The sequence below is a fragment of the Calidris pugnax genome, unplaced genomic scaffold (genome assembly GCF_001431845.1).
Source record: "Calidris pugnax isolate Ruff unplaced genomic scaffold, ASM143184v1 scaffold376, whole genome shotgun sequence".
Lineage (NCBI taxonomy): Eukaryota > Metazoa > Chordata > Aves > Charadriiformes > Scolopacidae > Calidris > Calidris pugnax.
In genome coordinates this window covers 783,242-803,904 of record NW_015091140.1, presented here as the reverse complement: position 1 = coordinate 803,904, position 20,663 = coordinate 783,242, and the positions used below count along the sequence as shown (strand labels likewise).

General features: G+C 37.6%; 1 protein-coding gene across 3 annotated transcripts in view; it reads left to right on the top strand.

The window, feature by feature from the left end:
- IARS (isoleucyl-tRNA synthetase) overlaps positions 1-20,663 on the top strand; it is a 155,915-nt gene that overhangs the window by 39,553 nt on the left and 95,699 nt on the right. For all 3 annotated transcript variants that reach the window (XM_014958674.1, XM_014958672.1, XM_014958673.1), the window contains 7 exons: positions 2,316-2,433; positions 5,188-5,335; positions 6,739-6,826; positions 11,112-11,172; positions 12,790-12,885; positions 17,927-18,049; positions 19,476-19,567. In XM_014958674.1, the coding sequence (XP_014814160.1) occupies positions 2,316-2,433; positions 5,188-5,335; positions 6,739-6,826; positions 11,112-11,172; positions 12,790-12,885; positions 17,927-18,049; positions 19,476-19,567 (726 nt within the window). The remainder of the gene's footprint in view (positions 1-2,315; positions 2,434-5,187; positions 5,336-6,738; positions 6,827-11,111; positions 11,173-12,789; positions 12,886-17,926; positions 18,050-19,475; positions 19,568-20,663) is intronic.

Sequence of the window (20,663 nt, the reverse complement as noted above, 5' to 3'; positions counted from 1 at the left end):
TGGTGGTTATGACCTGTCTGGAGAATGCTGCGGTTTGAAAACCCGTCTTTTTGCTGGGCAGTGGAAGAAGTGGGGAGCAGTTGGTTTGCAGTGGGGCAGGGTTACCACGAGAGGGAGATGCTGGCTTGGATTTTAAACTTGGCAGCTCCATCTAGCGTTCACCTTTCCTGAAGTTTACAGTTATATTTACAGCTGAATTAAATATGCAGTGTTTCTCTGAGTAGTTTTCTTCTGTGCTGTTAGTAGGCAGTGTTCTTTAGAAAGCAGCGATGAAGTGGAGCTTTTTTCTATAGATATTTTAGTTAACTGTTTTTGAAAGGCACGTAGAACACCTTCAGTATAACTGCTGTCACTTGTCACAGGCTGCATTAATTATGCTCTGAGGTGGTAAGCATACATTTAAAATTTTTTAACTTGCACGAAAACTTCTGCAATTAGCCAGCTCAAATTTATATGCTGAAAGCTGATGAAACTATATTCGCAAATCATTTTTATAGAAGAGTGATTTATATTTATGTGAGTTGATGCAGTTTTTGTTGTAAAACAGATGCACTCACTGCTGTGTTTTGAATTTGGATTAGGGGTCAGGCAGCCACAACTTGCCTGTGGGTGGCACTTATTACTTTAACAAGGTTACTCTTGAATTGTGTACTTAAGGCACCTCTGTTGAAGTGCACAGCTCTGAAGGACTTCTGCGTTTGGCTCCTCTGTGTCAGAAATTGATGCTGCTGAGCATCAATTTTTTTGGTCTTTATTCATTTTAGAGTTCAGATTATATAATTTTTCTCATGTTAGTGACCACTCATAGGAAAGTTTTGACTTTTACTAAAGGCCCATGGATGAATCTGAGTGAACTGCATGTCTTTTCCATAAGACAGCCTGTCTCCAGCTGTCTGATCTGCAGGATAATAATTATTCTGATTAACATACCATATGACTTCCATGACAAGCCAGTGCATATCTTTGGATATTCTTGTTTCAAGCTGCAGATAGAAATCAGTGCAATAAACTCCTTGCGTTTTGTCTTGAAGATTAGGATTTCATGCATGGAAGGCAAGACACTGACTTAAATCCAGGTCCAAATTCTCAAGCACAAAATGACAGCCTGCAGAAAAACGTGCTGCTTGCCAGGATGGGGCTGGTTGCTTAGCAATGAGCTATTTATCTGGAAAGGGACCCAGAAAAGTGATCAGGATGGTTAGAAAACATAGTTTGAGTGAAGCAGTTTTTAAAGTCAGCAGTGTTTAACAATTTGGATGTGGAAATTCAAATGACCAGACTCGGCAACTCTGATTTTTGAGTTGAATTTGGCATGATTTTTTTAAGGCGTGCCATCTCCTGCCTTTGCTTTTAAGGTAGCCAACCTGCAGACTGTACCACTAAGTGTGTGAGTCAGCGAGACCTGATAAGCTGATAAACAGTGATGATCCTGTAGCAAATCCTGCATTATTCAGATAGAGAGAAATGTAGGGTTTTGTCCATCACGTGGAGACTTGATGAGTTGCTATATGAAGTACATTTCTCTTCCAACTTCTGTTCATCTTAAGCATTGACTTAATTTGTCATATTATAATATTATGTGCTGTCTTGAGTATTTCAAGAAGATGTAAGGATCCAAACATGCTACAGGCTGTATTGGAGATTTCAGAAGGAGAGCTAAAGCTTGATGTGAGACTCTGATCTTGGACAGGAGCTGAGTCCAGAGTGAGATGAGCTAATAAAGGGGAATATTAATGTAAATTGTGGGACCATAACACTGAGCTCATTACTTCGCATGGTTAGCTGTGCCCTTGTGTGAAAAATGCTCTTCAGATTGTCAGGATTTATTCGGAGTGGGTTGCAGGTGTCTCTAACCTGTACCTGTCTCTCTTACGTAGCACTGGTTGCTGTAGAAGGTGCTTTAATATCCTGTGATAAGCAAGCAGCCATGTCACTATTGGTCTTCTCTCTAAATTATGACTGATTTCAGCCTTGTTAATAGTTCAAATTTAAGGTGGTCTTTATATTCAAGAAGTTTGAGAAAGTATTTGGATGAAACACAAATTCATATTGCTGATTAATAATGTGCTGTGCAGTCAGCACATGGAAAACCAAGCTGGTAGAATCAGCTAAAGCTAAAAATCAGCCAGAAATACAGTTGCAATCAATTTATCTCTTTCCTTTTGACTTGCAAATATTGTCTTTAGTTGATGATTGATTGTTTAAAAAAGATGTCATTCAGAACAGTACTCCAGCTAGAGCAGAATCCCATTTTGCAGTTGATTTACTGAATTTCAAGCGTCAAGTGCTATTCCATGTTCCTTGTTTACTTCCAGGTGGGTTTTCAAGCAACTGTATGACAAAGGACTGGTGTACAGAGGTGTTAAGGTCATGCCTTTTTCCACTGCGTGCAACACCCCACTGTCAAACTTTGAGTCCCATCAGAATTACAAGGTAAGTCAGTATACGTGTACGTTATATGCTGCAATCAGATTTCTCTATTGTCTTCAATTTGGATTTGGAAAGCTTCAGTATTTTTTGCTTGGTGCTACACAGGCATATTATAGCACTCCAAATTGATAGTAAAAATGTAGGTAAAAATACAGTGTGCTGTATTTCTTTGGGTCACTGGATCTTAGCCTTCTTCCCCGTTCTCCTTCTTCCCTTGTTCTTACTACTTACAGGTGTATAAAGTACGTACTTTGTTTTATGCTGGTAAATGACTCTCACTCTCTGGGCTCCTGTGGTGAATATCTCACTGTGTTGGGTTTTTATGGTAAATACTTAGAGGAGAGCTGCAGCTGTCCCTCTCTGTGCAGATCTGAAAAGAGGAAGGTCCTTGGCAGAGTTCAAATCTTCAGTGAGGGGACTAATAAGAATTGTCAAAGGCCGTGTTTGATTGTAGAGCAGGAGGAAAATAGCTCTTCTAAGAATCATTAATTTAGATTGAGATATTCCAGGAAATGTTTTACCTAATATAATGCATGATATACTCTGTTTTATAAGATATTCCTTTAAAAATGAATGACTAGATATAGTAGGTGCAACTTCTCATTTGCAACGAACTTACGTTCACATTTGTGAAGGTAGAACTTGTGTCCCAATTTTCCAAATTTCACATTAGTCTGTGGACAGAGGTTTTCTATCCTTTCCAATCCCCACTCAGGTCTCCATATCCTTATATTGTAAATCTTTCACTTGTGTTGTTACAGCAGAGAGCTAGCACAAATTGTACATCTGGTCTTTTTTACATCTTGCTTAAAAAAGGCCAATTCACTGGCCAAAAATAGTGTTTTTAAAACAAATGTGTAAATAGACTGGTAGTAAAATGCAGTCCACAGATACTAGAGCTTTCAGTATTGCCGAGAGGTATTTGACCATACTGAAGAATAAAGGCTTTGTGATTTAAGAAAGTGAGACCTGCAAAGATATCTCAATGTCTGTCTGAAAACTGAAATAATTACTTGGCTCCTACTTATTAGCTGACATTTCATATAGACTCAGATTAATGAGCTTTCTTTAAAACAAAGACTATTTTGTATCTGTGGGGTTTTTTTGTGTGTGTGTGCCCCTTTTCCATAAAACAAAGCTCTTTTCTTGAATTTTAATGAAATATTTAGATGCGATTCCTTACTCTAGAACTCATAGAGTGTGGGATGTGCTGCTCTGCCACTTCATCCAAAAGTTATCTTTTTTGTCTGCTAGAGGTGGTGTTTTGAAGAGGGAAATGCTGAGGGTCTGTAAGCTGACACGATTTATTCTTGGTGAGACCAGTGATTCCTGGGTGTAAGGCAGCTGTTGTCTTTCTCACCGTGGAAAGAGGCTTTGGCTTCTGTTTATCGATCCTGTGAGAATCAGGACACAAATCATGAGAAATAGGACACAAGAAGCATGTTTAGAAACTGAGTTAGGTGTCTAATGTACACCCAAGTAAACTACGTCAGCAGCTTGTATTACATTTAACTGAAGAAGTGTTGTCTTCAGATGAAAGCAGCATAATTTTGTGAAGAGCTAAAACATTATACAGTGTCATTACTTGGCAGCCTGGATGCTATTTTTTTATGGCTTGCCAGTTGTGGTTTTTTATCTACCTGGTCAACTTTTAGTGCTTCAGAAAGCAAAGTGAATAGCCTGCAGTGTTGTTTCACAATTGGTAGAGACAGAACGGTAGCGATGGCTCGATCTTCGCTTGGCATCGAGCGCGGCCCCAGAGTTATGTAATATTTATGTTTTCCTGTTGACTGCACCAGATGTTCACAGAAAATTCCCTCTGGAGCAGCCCTCAGCTCAGCCATAAATAGCTGCCTGTCCCGTGACGCCCCGAACTGTTCCATGATGCTGGATGGAAAGCAGAGTGCCTTGCACTAGACGTGATGAGGGGATGGGACATATCCCTGTGTTTAGGGTCTGTGTGTGGCACCCATTTTTATTTGGCATTTAAAATTAACAGTGAAAATTTCACATTTGCAAGATTGGATTTGCTTTTTTCAATCTGCTTTTCATGATAAGTGAAACGTGAAGCGACTGAATAGGGTTGTACTTGTCTGAAAGAAAAACTTGTTTTCAGGAGATTCTTTATATTCATTTGGAGGTGAAGTTTTATATAGAGTAGCCAACAAAGATCATATTCCCTGAGATTCTTTTACTATTGGCTATTGACATACTCTTGGTTTTGAGTGCCCCAGACTTTTTTCCCTTGTTAACAACAGCTTCTTAATAAGAGATTGCATCTTCTTAAGTGATGGCTATTCTTCCTACTGCTGACTCTAGAGGAAAAGGTGGAAAAAGGCTTTGTGAAGCTGTATGAGAGAAATTGCTGACTTTCTTGACAGCTGAGATGGATTATAAACTTTTAAAGTGGGGTTATAAGAGGTGCCTGAGGGAACTGACACTCAGCTCTCTGGTGTTTTGGCAGGTAATTCCCCAAATCCCAGTGCTAATCTTAATTTTTAACCCTGTGGCCTTGTCGGACTATTTACACCGGTATAATGGAGGAACATTGCAATTGGTGTTCTCTTCAAACTTTCTTATGCTGCCACTTCATCTTCTACCACTATGGTGATGAAGTAGGCAAGTTGCAAGATAGGTTTTTGGTGGATGGCAGTGACAGTTACTATTTCCTAGATCCGTATTTTCTCACTAATACCTGCAGTAAACCTTTCCCCTTTCCCCCTCATTTTTCCCCTTTGACTTTATCTTGTTTTTAAGGACGTTCAAGATCCTTCAGTGATTGTGAGCTTCCCACTGGATGAAGACACAAGTATTTCTCTTGTTGCATGGACCACTACTCCTTGGACCTTGCCTAGTAATTTGGCCCTTTGTGTTAATCCAGAATTGCAATACGTGAAATTGAGAGGCAAGTGTTAACTGAAGGTGACATATGATGAACAATTCTTTCTTCAATGCCTATGATTATGTACTTGTATCTATTATAGACTGTTTTGTGCTAAATTTATAGCACTTTGCTGGGGTTGGATCAGTGTTATTTTGCAGGATGAGATTTACTTCCTGTGTGGCTATTTCCAGCTGCTGTGCTCTTTTTATTTTACATGCATTGTGCAGACTATTGCCTAAAAAATATTGATAGCTGAAATACAGAATAAGAGCAAACGTTTTATCTATCTTCTTAAAGTCACACTGTATTTGAGAGACAGGAAAGTGTGGCTGGGTGTCCCTAGTTTTTTTTTCTTCTCTCCTTTCTTGGGGCTCAGACTCATAAGCAAGTTACTGCTATATGACAGCTCAGTTGCAGTAACTGAACACTTTTGTACTTTTAACCCATAACAGACCCAAGATGTCACATGTTAGTCTCAACCTGACTGAAGTGTGGGATTTTTAGCACAAAATAAAAAAAGAGGTAGTCAAGTCAATAATGACATTCAATATACAGTAAAAAAAATGCCAAAGAGATAATTTCCAGTTCCAAGATAATCACATGAATCTAACATGTGCCTAAGGTGATGTTAAACTTAAAAAGTTTCAGAGGCCTTTATAATGAACTCCAGGTCTCTAGGTTTTCTTTGTTTTAAGAGAAAACTAAATATGTTTCAGTTTTCCGAGGTTTTAACGTAAATTTGGTCATCTCCAAACGAGTTACTGAATACTCTCAGAAAAACCACCCACACCTCTGAGTCGTTGGGTTTGGGTGTCTGGTTTACTGACTGCTGGTGGGTTAGTGACCCTGACTAAGTTGGGAGGGTAGTAGTCTGAATAAAACTTGGCATTGAAATTAAGAGATCAGGATTATTTGGGGGTACAAAAAGGGTTTCCTTCATAATGTTTCACTTTTTATCTGTATTTACTTCCTTTAAAAATTGATTGGAATAGTAAATCTGAGAAAGGTGTCAAAATGCAATCGTTACCCAAATGTCAGCTTAATACTGATTTTATGTAGCATCTTCCAGTTGTTTCCCTCTGTTTCAGTTACATATACTGAAACTTTTCAATTGCTTTTCTTTGGAACAATGATAATAGACAAGGTAGGGTATTTCTGCCTCTTGAACAAAAAACCACACTGAAAATTGGCAGACTGGGTTTCATCCTGTAGTTTCTGATAAATTTAACTTTTGAAAAGTGTTGAGTAAGTAGTTGCAGGGGGAAGAACTAGCTGGAAACTAGTGGTTGATCAGCAGGATTTTTCGGGCAGTTTTATAGCTAATATGATATTATCCTGCATAAATTAAAAGGTTTCGTAATGCTGCAAATGAGAGTATTAAATTGAGATTTATGTAACTTTTTGTTTTATTTTATATACTCTAGATAATGCCACAGGAAAGATTTACATTTTGATGGAATCCAGGCTGATAGCGCTGTACAAATCTGACAGTGAATATGAGATACTTGACAGGCAAGTTCATAAATTATTACACTCTTGTTAACTTCCAGTATTTTTATAGATCAGAAGTTAAATGTTTCCAGAGGTTGGATTTTGCTAAAGATGGTTTCCCTGCATGATGATACTTTGTGTATATCTTGCAAAAATGTATAAAAGAGATTGAAATTTACTAGGACAAATTGGTCTAGTACATGAAGCTACAGATAGAGGAAAGGTTTCATTGCATCATTGTATTGTGGTGGGGGAAAAAAAAAGTTTCCTTAGTTTTTCCTTTTCCTGTGTATTTTTTTTGAAAGACATTAATTTAAAAGTCTCAAAAAACCCTGGAGATTGTCCAAATGCTGAACGCTTTCTAAGTATTATGTAAATATTTAAAGGCAAATGAGTAAAAGCAAAACCATTGTCTTTAGCAACTTAAATGCTGCTTCCTTAGGATGGTCTACCTAAGTTATGTAGTTCATGACAGTTAATGCTTTCTGAAGACTGCTTCTTCATCTCAGTTCAGTGGAAAAATATGAATTATTAAATAAGTTAGACCTGATAGGGGAGGAGGGTATTAAATTCTGTAGCTCTCTTAGACAAAATAAGTAGCTTGGCTTTTCTTAAATTCTTAAATCTTTTGTATAGAACATCAACCTGTTAAAGAGGTAAAATACAACAAATATTTATTTGCTCACTTTATTCAGTCCTGTGCAGTGAGTAAAAACCCAAACAAACAAACCCAACACACAAACAAGCAAAACAACCCAATAAACCCTCACACGACACAAAACCATGCTAAAACAAAAAAAAAAAAAGCAAATACTTGAAAATTTTTTGGGAATAACAGCCCTTCTTCACTGGCATCAGTGTTTTGGTTGTTCTTGGTTTTGGTTTGTTTTTTTTTTTTTTTCCTGAAGCAATTAAAAGCTTTACATGTGAAAAACAGTTAAAAAAAGGAGGATATATCTTCTTTCAGCTAAGCAATTACATGTAGTCATTGTGTTAGGGGAATATAGAGCTGGAATGTTTGCTGAAGATGTTGTCTACTCTGATGCCTCATACTGTGACAGTTGAGTAATTCTTATTTTGTATTTCTACATTGATTCCACCCCTCCCTCAACCCCCTAACTGAATTCTCTTTATCGATCGCTTACTCGGTAGCAATTTAAACTGGTACTCAATTTAGAAAGATGATTTTCAGTGCTTTTATTCTTCAGGGTTGACAGAACTTGTGATCTCCAGATTTTTTTCTTTCCTTTAGAGTCATCAGTAAAACCATGGGGTAGTGTTGGCATTATGGTATGGTAGTCTCTGCCAGGATACCACTGGAAATTTTCCTTCAGTCTGATAAAGAATTAACAATAACTTTTTCCTCAAAGTGGTTGTGCATCCGTGTAAACGTGGAGTCTCCCACTGAAAACATTTGTGTCTGTCAGAATGACACATTGAAGTGTCCGAAGTCTTACTACCAGCAAGACTTAAATCTCTCTGCTTGCCATTTAAGCTTGGTAGTCTGCCTAAAAAGAAGTAATTTGGCTTGGTGTGACTTGTTCTTGACAAACTCATGTTGTATGTTATTTGGCACTTCACTTTTTAAAAATTACTCAGTCACTTAAGGTTGAATCAGGTTGTTATGGTAGCCTGACTGGTGTTTAGATCCGTCAGTACTCCATTCCTCTCTTGAAGTATAGGTGCTCTGTTGCTTTCCAGTCTTTTTAAACTTCTTCAGTGTCTAAAATCTAAGCTTTCTATGAAACCCTTTCAATTTTCTTAAATAATTTTGAATGCATGTCCTTTAGACTTAAAAAAACATAAGCAAGGCAGTCGTGTTAATGCTTGTTGATCTATTGTATTTTGATTTCAAATTCTTCTTTTAATGGAATACTACAAATTTCATTTCAGTCTGGTTGCAGTCATTCTGTATCCAGAAATACGCTGAATGTTTTGGCCTTTTTTGGTTTGGTGTTTTTATTACAACTGTGAAGTACCTGCTCTTTAGGACAATTGTACATGGGGTTGAGTTGACATTGCTTACATCCCTGGCTACTTGTATTTCTAATTTATTTTTTTTCCCCTCTAATCTTGGATAATATTTATTTATTTATTTATTTTTACCTTTCTGTGCCTATATATAAGGCTGCTGGCAATTTCTGTTCCCATTGCAGAGCGGTGTATTTTTTTTCTTTCTGTATTAGTGCTACAGTCTTCTGAAGCTGATATATTTTTTTTTTTTCCTTTGGTCATGCTCCAATTTTTGTGTTATGTAATAAATTAGTTCTCTCAGATGTGAAATGTGAGACAATTAAGAGGTAGCTGGTAATTGAATGGATCTTTTAAAGATTCAGATCTATAAGTTCATGGAAATGAACTTTCCCATTTCTACTCTTAACTTTTTTCTTTCTTTAGCTCACTTTGGAATTCTCAGGCAGTTGGGCCCTCAAGGGAGAGAATCGTGACAGTAGTACCAGGTGGCAGGCTGAACTCAAGGAATGAGCTTATTGAACATTTTCTGTCTCTGAAGTCATCTGAACTTCCTGAGTGCTCTCAGCCTTCTCCATCTGAAACCTGATTTTTTCTCTCCCTTTTCTTCCCAGATGCAAATGGCAGGTTTTTATGTGAGAGCAAATGGGAATACTTCTTATTTGTTTCACTGAGATGGCTGCCATCTTTATCAGAATACTTGCTGCAGCTTTGCATAAATATCTCAGTATATTACACCACTTCTGGCCATTGAGTGGCTTGTTATTTTATTTAGCAGTCCTAGATATGAAACTATTGATGAGGATTTTCTTCCCCTTGTATTACATTTCGGTCTACTTGCATATTAAATGTTTCATTTCTTTACACGATTTTCTACTGTTTTCTCTTTGGATTCTAGAAAATCCAACAAAGATTTCTGATCACCTGAGAGTGAAGGATTACTGTAGTGATTTTAAATGAATCTGTTATTACTATAACTTAAGCCATAAGAAGGCTTGTTGAAGGGTTATTACTATAACTTAAGCCATAAGAAGGCAGCACTGTATACATTTTCATGTTGAAGTTTAGGTCTTTGATAAACAAAATATTTCGGATCTCAAAAGAGAAAATCAGGAATGTGACCCCCACCCCTTACCTTTCGCTTACTTGTGTTAAATAAGGATTTAACTTCTTTTTTTTAAGCGAATTCTGGTGCTTCATGTTCTATGTCTGAACATTCCCACATCTGTGTGGCTGAGCACTGGGAATCTTTTCTCTCATCTGATCCCGATTAAGCACCTCAAACATTCCTAAGGCTGTTTGTAATATAAAATATATAAACCATCCACGAAGCTGTGGCTTAAAATAGAAATCTCCCCTTTTCCTAGTGGATATTTTGTGTGCTGAGCTGAAGAGTCGTGCTCTTTAACTTGGCATTAAATACCGCTTGAGTTCCTCCCCGTACAATGAAACAGCTTTGTAGAGTCCTCTGCTTTGAAGTAGTCAAATGTTTTATGGTTTGACCGTTGTTTTGGAAGATGTGGATCAAGAGGAGTATAGGCAAAGACCACAGCTGTGACACATTCAGAGAGCTATCCCATCTATTAAATTAAGTTGTGTTTTAACTAGACTTTTTGCTTAAATGGAAGATTTAAGTATTTTCAGGAGAGTTCCGAGCAGCGAATCCCAACCTAATCACCATCTGTGGTGACTGTTGTCAGAAGCCAGATCTACAGGCTCTGTCTCTGTCTTGCATTTCCTGTCTGGCTCAGTTGGTTCCTCCGTCAGTCCTGGCTCCGTTGGATCTCTCTCTGAGGTGCCCATGGAGAGTTTGGATGCCTCGTTTTAGGAAAAGAACTGAGGCATCCGAGCTTTAAATGCTGCAGTAGCCTGTATGACAATCTTCTGTGCATATTGCTTTCAGGTGGTTTGGATCAGTGCTTATTGATTTCTGCTGAACATGCTGAGCCCCATAGGGCTTTGTTGTTATGAATATTAAATTGAAATTGTGTTTTATCCAGAAGCTCCTTCCCCAGCTTTACCAGAAATAGACGGTTATTAATGCTTAATACCTACATTCATTTGCAATGATTGCTTGATTGAAAGACCATCAAATATAAACACACCTGTTGACTATTAGCAGAGATACATTAAGTCACATAACAGTTTTTGTCCAAGTCCCAATTGCCAAAGCGGTGTAAAAATGGGAAGTAAACTATGGAGAAAATAGTTTTTTCTTCACCTTACGAAGTCAGATTCTGTTAGGGATGGGGAAAAGGGAAATGGGGAAAAAATAGCATTCCTACCAGTGATTTTCAAGTTGTTAATTTGTGTTCATGCAAATCTTTCTCCTCAGGTTTCCTGGCATTGCTCTTAAAGGCAAGAAATATAAACCACTCTTTGACTATTTTATTCAGGTAAGATAAGCAATTTTGGTGTTTGATACAGGATACAAAGACAAATGTAAGAAGGATTCTCAGTATTCCTTGTTTATATTAGGAAAATCTTTTGTCTTAATAACAAACCCCATGTTGTATTTAAGTAGTTTAAAATCCCAGGGAAAGGTTGAAAACCAGAAGATTGACTTTTTGTGTGGTTTTTTTTTTTTTTCCCCTTAAGTTTTAAGTGCACCCAGAGTAAGAACTCAGTGATAAACAGTCCTTTGACTTCAGATTGCAGAGAAACTTCCAATTCACATTAATAAATAGGCAGTATTCTCTCAGCTTTTCATCTGGTGAGCTTCTGTTGTCTGCCTGTTAAGTCCACAGGTTTTCTGTTCACAAGAGACTGACTTTGTGGATAACAGTTCCAGACACGCAGTGTTTTCCATTGAAGAGTTAAAAGCCCTTGCTAAAATAATTATGGATATATCTGTTTTTATGGGTGTCCTCCTGTGCAGCACTTAAGCACTGCATAAGTCTGGCGCAGTTAATAGCACCACAGGCAGTAATTGAATATATGGCAATAAAGAGGGGGTAGAGAATTTATATATTTAAAAAATATAATTCTGATTAAAAATGGATTAAATTTTTCAAAGAGTTGAAGTGCATTACGTTACTGCTGGACAAGCAGCTGTTAACTTGTGTAAGCAATTTGGTCATTTGGGACTACCATCTGTTCTGAAGCATGTGCTGAAGTTGGCAAAGGTGAGAAAACCTCTGCAGAGAGAGCAGGACCTGTTCTTTCTAGAGAAAGGTCATGGCTGAATCTGAAAAACGGGACTGCAGGTGTAAAGGTTTGGAATGGATAAATTTTTTGAGTCCTGCTGTACTTCTGAGGAGCAGATGGGCATCTACCGGTTTGAGTTTTTTTTTAGAATGGATGTCTTATCTCAAAATATCCCTCTTCAGAACAAGCCAGACCTAATATTTTGTAACATATTTGGTTCAGCTGTGACTGCAGTAATTTTTTTTTACTGCTTTTGTATTAAGGGATAGAAAATAGCTCTTTATTTTTCATTATCTACATACTGAACACACTGAAAATTGTCAGATCTTTTTTTGGCGATTTTTTCTGTTTTTTTTTTGTTGTGGGTTTTTTTTTTTTACTTGATGTATAGCACCTTCTCACACTGTGGGGGAAATAAAGAAAATACGTTACTGTAAAAGCAGACTTCTTTTTTAAAATTAGAAGGTACAGTGGACATACAGAAATGCAAGTAGACTTCTGTATATAGAATCCCTGCAGCTTTCTTAACTGTATTCTCGCTTCCAGGAGTGTATTGATTTGCTGTCTGTCAAGCACAGAACTGTGTGAAGATCTGTGGCTTGAAGAGAATTGACTATGAGGCTTTCTGAAGAGCTCTTAGATTTAATCACATTTGATACTGTTTAAATGAAGTGTACAGCCTCGGCATCTGAGCTATGAGAAACGATTAAATAATGTTAGGAATGTCACATTTTACTGTATCACTTATTTTTGATGCAGTTCTTCACTCTTGCAGGTGGCTGGTGGCTCTTCCATGTTCTCAAGAATTCTGTTTTGCCATATATATGTATACATATATATATGAAAAACATATTTTTGTGTTACAGTGCAAAGATAAAGGTGCCTTTGCTGTCGTAGTAGACAATTACGTGAAGGAGGAGGAAGGCACAGGTGTTGTACATCAGGCTCCCTATTTTGGTGCTGTGAGTATTAACTACATATCTAATGGTTGTTTTGTTCCAACACATGCTCCTTGACTTTCCAGCTACTGGTCTCTGTCAGGGTGACCAGGATATTGAACAGTCTTCATGATACTAAACTGCCCTCCCTTTTGAACTTACAAATGTAAGTTCTTTGTGTACTAGACTGGAGATTTTAGGTGTCCCTTGATTTAGTTATGGCTGTGATATGTGAAGTGAACTGTATCTTCTGAGTGTCATTGATCTTGGCATTTCTCAAAGTCTAAATGTACAGCTTTGAGAAGCAATGATCTGTCGCACTGATAGTCAAAACTGGCTTTGCTAAGTGATAATTTTGGATGGTAACAGCAGTTCTGCTCAGCACACTGCCCCTCTTCAGCGTTTCAATTTCATTACTTGTTGGGCTTTTAGAGAATGAAAAAATGCTTGGATTGCTTTTGTATTGAGACTTTATCCCTCGGTGTGAAAGGATTTTGTTGCACTCCATTCTTTTTTCTGTCTTTATTGTCCTTTCCCTCAGTCTATTCTTCTGAAGGTTAAGAGGGATAATTTTTTTCATGGATTTTATCATTTCAGTTTTTAGACACAGGAATTAAATGCACTAGTTTAGACTCATTGTCCTTTTTTGTATAGTGTCCTGTCCAAAGATGCCCTCAAAAAACTTGCACTAGGGCTGCCAGTGCCTAGCAATTAGCAATCCCTGGACCACGAGCTCTATCATCATTTCCAGAAGCTGTCGGCATTAGCAACAGGCCTTTTTGTATTCATGTGAAATATCCCATCCTTTTTTTTCCCTTGTCAGGATGAGCACTGATATGAAAAGATGTCCCAGCTTAAAAATGAAAATCAGACCGGGCTGTATGTTATTAGTTAATAAAAAAAAATTATGGTGACTGGTAAAGTGTCTTAAGACGTCTGAAGCCTATCACTCTATTTGCACCTCGGATACTCCTGTATAGTTAAATCTTGCCAGGACTTGATTGAGGGCTGAGAGAGCAGACTTGGTTTTAATGCAGGAGCTTTTGCTGTAGGAGATGGAGCGAAGAAAGAGAATAGACTGCTGATGGAGAAGGAGCTCTGGAAGAAACTTCTTGGCTGCTGTATTTTTTTGTTGGATATTTGCACAATACAGTCCAGTTGTTGGAACGCCTGACTGGCCAGTTACAGCAAGGATTATCTGCCCTCTTTTACTTGATTTATTTATAAGCCCACAGAGATTTGTGTGAACACAGAGTGGAAAAAAATAATCTTTTCTCTCTCTCCTGGAAGTCAGCAATTATCTTTAAAACCATTTTTTAAAATAACATGAGAGTCTCAATTAAATGCATTGCAAAGGAAAAAGGAGCATAAAGTATTTGTGTGAGGAGAAAGTACACTAACATCAGAAACAAAACTTTGCACTTGTTAGCTAAGGAGCAGCTTGACTTTTTAATGCATGATGCATAGGCCTGAGCCCATGGGATATGCCACCTTTAGAAGGCAGTTGCATGGTAGATGTTGCACTTAATGCTGCTACCTTTTTCTTTTGGGATGCATGTAGTTCACTTCTGACAGCTCGCTGATTATTTTTGATCGGAAATGCTCACAAAGGCATCTGGGTTAAGTTCAGAAATTCATCATTGTGCAGTAGGCTCTGTATAGAATACTGAATGTTACATGTGTTGGCATTAAGTGTTTACCTTTAAGTAGACAAGCCTAGATGAAAGAAGGGAGATAAATCATGGCTGTAAGGCAGGACTATCTTCCTAATTTATTGGCTTCTCTGCAAATTCCTTTACTGTTGTGTTGAAGGTGAATAGGAGAGGGGAAAGAGGGAAGTGGAGCAGGAGGTAAGGGTCAGAAGAGAAGAAAAAGAGTATAGTCCTTTATTGAAAGTGTCGTATCTTGTCTGTGTCCCCTCCCCTCAGTGTAAACACATCCCTTTGATAAATAGGGATAGAAAATAAGCTTGGTTTTTTTTTTTTTAATTCTTTTACTGATACATATTCTGTACTGCTGATAGTTTAGAAATATATTCTTCTCCCACAAAATTTAAAATAAAAGTCCATGTTAATTTAGTTCCAGGATTTGTAGTTTCTTTGTCTTGTGTGATGCTTTTGCCAAATACAAGCTGCCACGCAATATCAGTGCACCCTGTTTCTTCAGTTCAAAAGAAATAAAAATTAAAGCTCACAGAACAAGACAAACCTGTATAAAACCTCTGTAAACTCATTGTACATCCAGATTAACATGACACTAAAATTCAGCTCCTCAGGCATGTCATCATACATCTACAGTCAACTTAAAAAGCTTTAGTAACATTTTAATTTGCATACAAGCCCTATCCTTCTAATGCCTGTTCAGACAGAGTCACAGAAGTTTCATAGGTATGTTACTGTTAGAGTAGCAGTAGATGATCTCTATGGTCCCTTCCAACTCTAGAAATTCAGTGAAATACACTTGATTTTTGTTAAGACTTGCTGGAGGTGGACCTTTTGACTTCATGTTTTTGATCTTTTGGTTTTTTTAAATCTCAGAAAATTTTGAGTTCTCATCAATGAGCTGTTTAACAACTTCTGCTTCATTCATTTTGTGTATGTGGTTTTTGACTTTTGTTTGTAATCTTTCAAGACATCTAATTGTGGCAGGGGTACAAAAGTGAACACTGTGACTTTTCTTGTGGAAAGAATTGAAATTTGTCTTAGTTTTCCAGTGGAGCTTAACATTTGTGGATTTCTGTATGTGCCTGAATATATTCTTGGGTTGTGGTTACTGAAGCAAATCTTCATTAAATGAAATGGCAGGTCTGTCTGGAGAGCTTTTTCATTCAGGTTTGAGTGCTTCAAAAGAAAGGAACTAACGGTAGAAAACCAAAATAGCAAAGCCCTTTATATATCATTGACTGCATCAGTGATGCAAATCGAACTGAACCACCTCTTGACCTAGGTCTTATGAAGTGGGAGGTTTGTTATGATGTTTTAGCTTGGTTGCGAGCGTGCCAAGCTTTGTAGTCTCTGCTGGCTGCTGCTTCAAAGCCTTTTACAATTCACTGCCAAATCAGGGTTGACGTTAGTTCTGTCATCTGGCCTACATTTTAAACACCGCAGTCTGCTTGCTGGATCTTGGCAATAATAGTTGATGGAAGGTCAACTGAGAATGAGTTTATCTTGGTTAATCTATTGACTGGAGAAGCTTGTTGACCAAGTGGAGGCTGAGTAATCATGATGGCCATCCACAGCTGCTGGAGACTGGGAAGAGACTATGGTCTAGAGTTAACGAGTGCGGTAGCTGAAGTGGTTTTTTGTTTCTACGTGTAATGCCTTGGTACATGATGTAGTCAACTTCACTGTCACTGTGGATGAGTTTCATCATTGTGAAATATACTGTGGATCAACAGGCAACACCTGCCAGATCTGCTAACTACAGGGACTAGTGGGTAGGGTTGGAGGTACAGGATGAGGACCACAGAAAGTGGCTGGAAACCCTGCTCTGTCAGTCCAAAGCTGGCTCACCTACATTGGTTATAACTAAGAAAGGAGAATTCAGCTTGCTATGGAGCACTTGCTTATTTAACTCTTATTTACACACTTGCTTCTGGTGTGGTCTCCTTGGTGAAGGTGGACAAATGGCTTTAGAATGCAACTCCTGTGAAATAGCTGCTGTCCCTTACAAAAGGTAGATGAGCTCCAAGCATAGAGGAGGGTAACAGTTCAACTGCTGCCGGCGTTGGTGGGCAGGGTGACTGCAGGTTGTGTTTCATGCTACATGAAACTTCCCTTCTTGTTCCTGAAGTCCTTGCTTATTTAACTCTTATTTACACACTTGCTTCTGGTGTGGTCTCCTTGGTGAAGGTGGACAAATGGCTTTAGAATGCAACTCCTGTGAAATAGCTGCTGTCCCTTACAAAAGGTAGATGAGCTCCAAGCATAGAGGAGGGTAACAGTTCAACTGCTGCCGGCGTTGGTGGGCAGGGTGACTGCAGGTTGTGTTTCACACTACACGAAAGTTCTGGTTTTGTTCCTGAAGTGTGTGGTTTCCCTGGTTTCCTCAGAGCAGCAACACAGGAGCCTTCAAGATTCAAAAAAGCAGCCTTGACTTGATGCAGGCGTAGACAGGGCCTTTTTCCTCGAGGATTCTTCTGTGAGTGTGCTGAGGGTGACTGAACTGCAACTGTCCCCTTCTCCCTTCCCCTCCCACCCCCAGGAATGTTCTCTCACCTTAGGGCAAGGAAGTGGGTAATCTGGAGTGATAATTGGTTAAGATATGGATTTACTTTGACTTCAGACTTGCAATGAATATCCAAAGTTTTGTATTCCCCTAATAATTTTTTTAAATCTTTTCTAAGGTACCATTGTTGTTTTGTTATGCTCATGAAAGTCTGAAGTGGCCCTGTTTTTCTTAATTTTTTTTCTTTTTTTCTTAATGCTACAGGAAATTAAAGATTTAAATGGAAGCTGGCCAGGAAAATAAACTGTGATATTGTCCATGTGTGGTTCTTGGTCAGTAGTGTTGCCTACAGGCCAACAAAGATTGAGAAATACGGATTTAAAGGCTTTGGATCATTAAGACATTCAGAAAATGGGATTTCTTACGTGTAGTTCCAGAATTAGATTAATTAAAACAACCTGCCTTCTGAAAAATGCCGTGCAGGCTTGTGAGCTAAACAGACACGAGTCTGTCTGATACAAGGCGTGACATCGTGTGTGTCAGTTCCTTTATTATACAATAGCAGCCTGAAGCTATTGAGTACATGTATGTATATGTGTATGTAAAATATGTGTGTATATATGTACATATTTGTGTATGCACAGAAGCACATGCACATATGCCTTCTGCTAGATGAGAGAAAACATCTATAATCTGAAGAAATCATCATTTCTGTGATGAATAAAAGTACAATCCTATGAAATACATCTTTTTCTAGGCATATTTGGGATTAGTGAAGGCTGAGTATTTTGCTATTCTTGTCCAGTTGTCACATTTTCTATTTAATTTCTTTTTCCAGGGATGGATATTCTAACCAGTTTTTTGCATTTCTATAACTTGGCACTTGTCTTTTTTGTAGGATGATTACAGAGTCTGCATGGATTTTAATATTATTCAGAAAGATTCTGTGCCTGTTTGTCCTGTTGATGCATCAGGCTGCTTCACAGCAGAAGTGACTGACTTTGCTGGACAATATGTGAAGGTTAGTGGTCTCAGAGAAAGTAACTATTTTATTCAAGATAAATTTTATATATGGTGGAAGTGTTCTTTTCTTTCCATAAGTGGCTCTGTCTTCAATGTGTCTTTGGTAACTGGAAAAATAAAAATGTGTTTTAACACTTGCAACAATGTTTATTACAATATCTGAAAAATACAGAATTTGAAACCTAAATAGCACAGTGTTTCTAGTAATGAAGGTGAAGAGGACCATCTCCTGTTTGCCTTGACTGCAGAGAGTCTTAGTTTTCCCTTGTTTCTTATGGAAATGTTATTTATGCAGTCTCTAGGCAAGTGTGCAGAGGCCTCCTTTACCTCTGGATGACTTCTGAATTCACAGATGTCGTCATTAAGTTTATACCAGCCAGATAGTGTAATGTGACTTGTTAGAGGAGAGAAATCCAGTCATTTTCCACACTTGTGGGATGTGTTGCAATGTGAATTTACTTGCCAATAATGGAAGAGAATCCATGTAAGAGGAACTCACAGGAACTCCAGATTGCTACAGACACAAACCCATAGAAAGAAGTGCCTCTTTCATTCTACGTGCTAAGAAAACAAATTGGTTTTAGTTGGTTTCCTGCTGGTACAGTTTGATAGCAAAGCATGCTCCTATAAACATAATTTACTTGAAACAGACTTAAAACCCTTGTATTGCATTTGAACTCAAACAGCTATCACTGCTTCCTGCTATATGTTAAAGCAAATAAGAGAACGCTGGAGGCTACATGTTTATCTTCCTGCTGGTAGGAGTCTGAACTTAAGGCTCTTGGCAAATAGACTTATCATGATGAATTCTTAGCTTATAAATATTTCTGTATCATGAATTGTTGTATTTTTTTCTTAATGTCATGTTGGTACTTGTTTGTTCAGTAGATTGTCTTTAATTATTAATGTCCAACTTTCACTTCCAGCTTAGAACATAAATCCTGTTTAGTTGGTAAAGTATTGTCAAAGATGCTTCAGCTTCTGTAACTGTAGGCACATTTGAGGAATGTGTTGTAAAGTCTAAATATTAGGTAAGAAGCACTATGTGGCTTCCTGCCACAAAGTCAGAAGACTCATAAAAAAAGTTAAGATTTATGATATTAAATAACATGAATTCTGGCTTACATTAGTGCTACAGAAAATTTGAATTTTTTACGTCATTGTATGTCAAAACAGAGTTAAGACTAATGCTGTGTACCAGGATTTAGAGAGCTATTAACTTTCCAAATTTAGTGTTTTATAGTGCCTCTGCAATAAATGCATAAATTGTATGGAAGCTTCTTGGATTTTTTTTTTTTTGTGTGTAAGTATTGGATTATTTGTAGGGTTTTTTTTAATTTGGGTATTGGAGACAAATCCTGTGGTAGCATACGGAAATAGTGAAATTTGTATTCCAAGGAAAATTTTTTGTTCTGTCTTTTTAGGATGCAGATAAGAACATCATTAAATCACTGAAAGAGAAAGGCAGACTGGTTCACAGCAGTAATTTTAAGCACAGCTATCCTTTCTGCTGGAGGTAAGGAGAGAAGTTCATATGGCTTTAAGATTGAAGGGTCTAACTGAGTAGTTCTTCAAGTTTGTCTCATTTTTCCCCTGCCTTGACCTACTTAGTTTTTAACAAGACAAAAAGTAACAGGAATCAAGAATATGGAAGTAGGAGAGCTCACATTTTGGTTTAGTAATCAAGTAAATAAAAAATTTTGGCCATAAATCTGATGAATTTAAGTGTAGTGCTAAGATTTTTTTTCTATTATGATTTTACGAGTATGTTTTTGTAGTTTGAAATTCTCATTCTTCAGTGTTGCATGTAGTACTGCTAACTACTTTTTGAAGATGGCTATAATAAGTCTAAAAAAAAAAAAAGCTTATTTTCTGAACGGCTAAGTACTGAATGATGGAAAAGCAGATTTTGGTACCCTTTGAATTGTATCCAAATAAGTATATTGCAGAATGTCTTTAAATGTTTGTGTTCAAACTTCCCATGTTTTGAATAAAATGGCTATATTGTAGCTGTTCCATTGTTACTTCTTTTTAATGGTGTAAAGTTATTTCTTTCTCTGGAGTCTGGTAGAACCCAGTTGCTTATAATGTGGAAGCATCTGTATTGATTAAAATAAAAGTTAGCATTTTTCCACTGCAGTGGGTAGTAAGTATAATACATAAATATGTTTTTCTGCCCAGTCATTCCTGACTGGAGTTCCCAAACAATGGTTATTTCTCTGATCAGAAGTAGCAGTTGAGATGTTTATAATATATGTAGGGACTACTTAGAAATACTGGGTTTTTTCAGCTGGAAAGTTGAGATTAGCTCTGGGAGGTCAGGTAGGTGGTTCTGCACAGTGGCCTGGCAAACGTCTTCCTTCTCAGATTGGTAATTCTGTTGAGATTGAAGGAGGACTCCATGGGCCTTCAGTGTAGTAAACTAACGTAAGAAATTTCGGCTATGGAAATACAAGCTAGATAAATTTAATCTAGAAATGGAGCATGTTTTTATTAGTGTCCTCTCTGGTTTTAAGTGTATACAGTTGCTATTGCAAAATTGAGGGGAAAAAAATAAATCACTGAACAATGTCAAATTTAAAAATAGAAACTTCAGTAATCTTTTAGTAGGA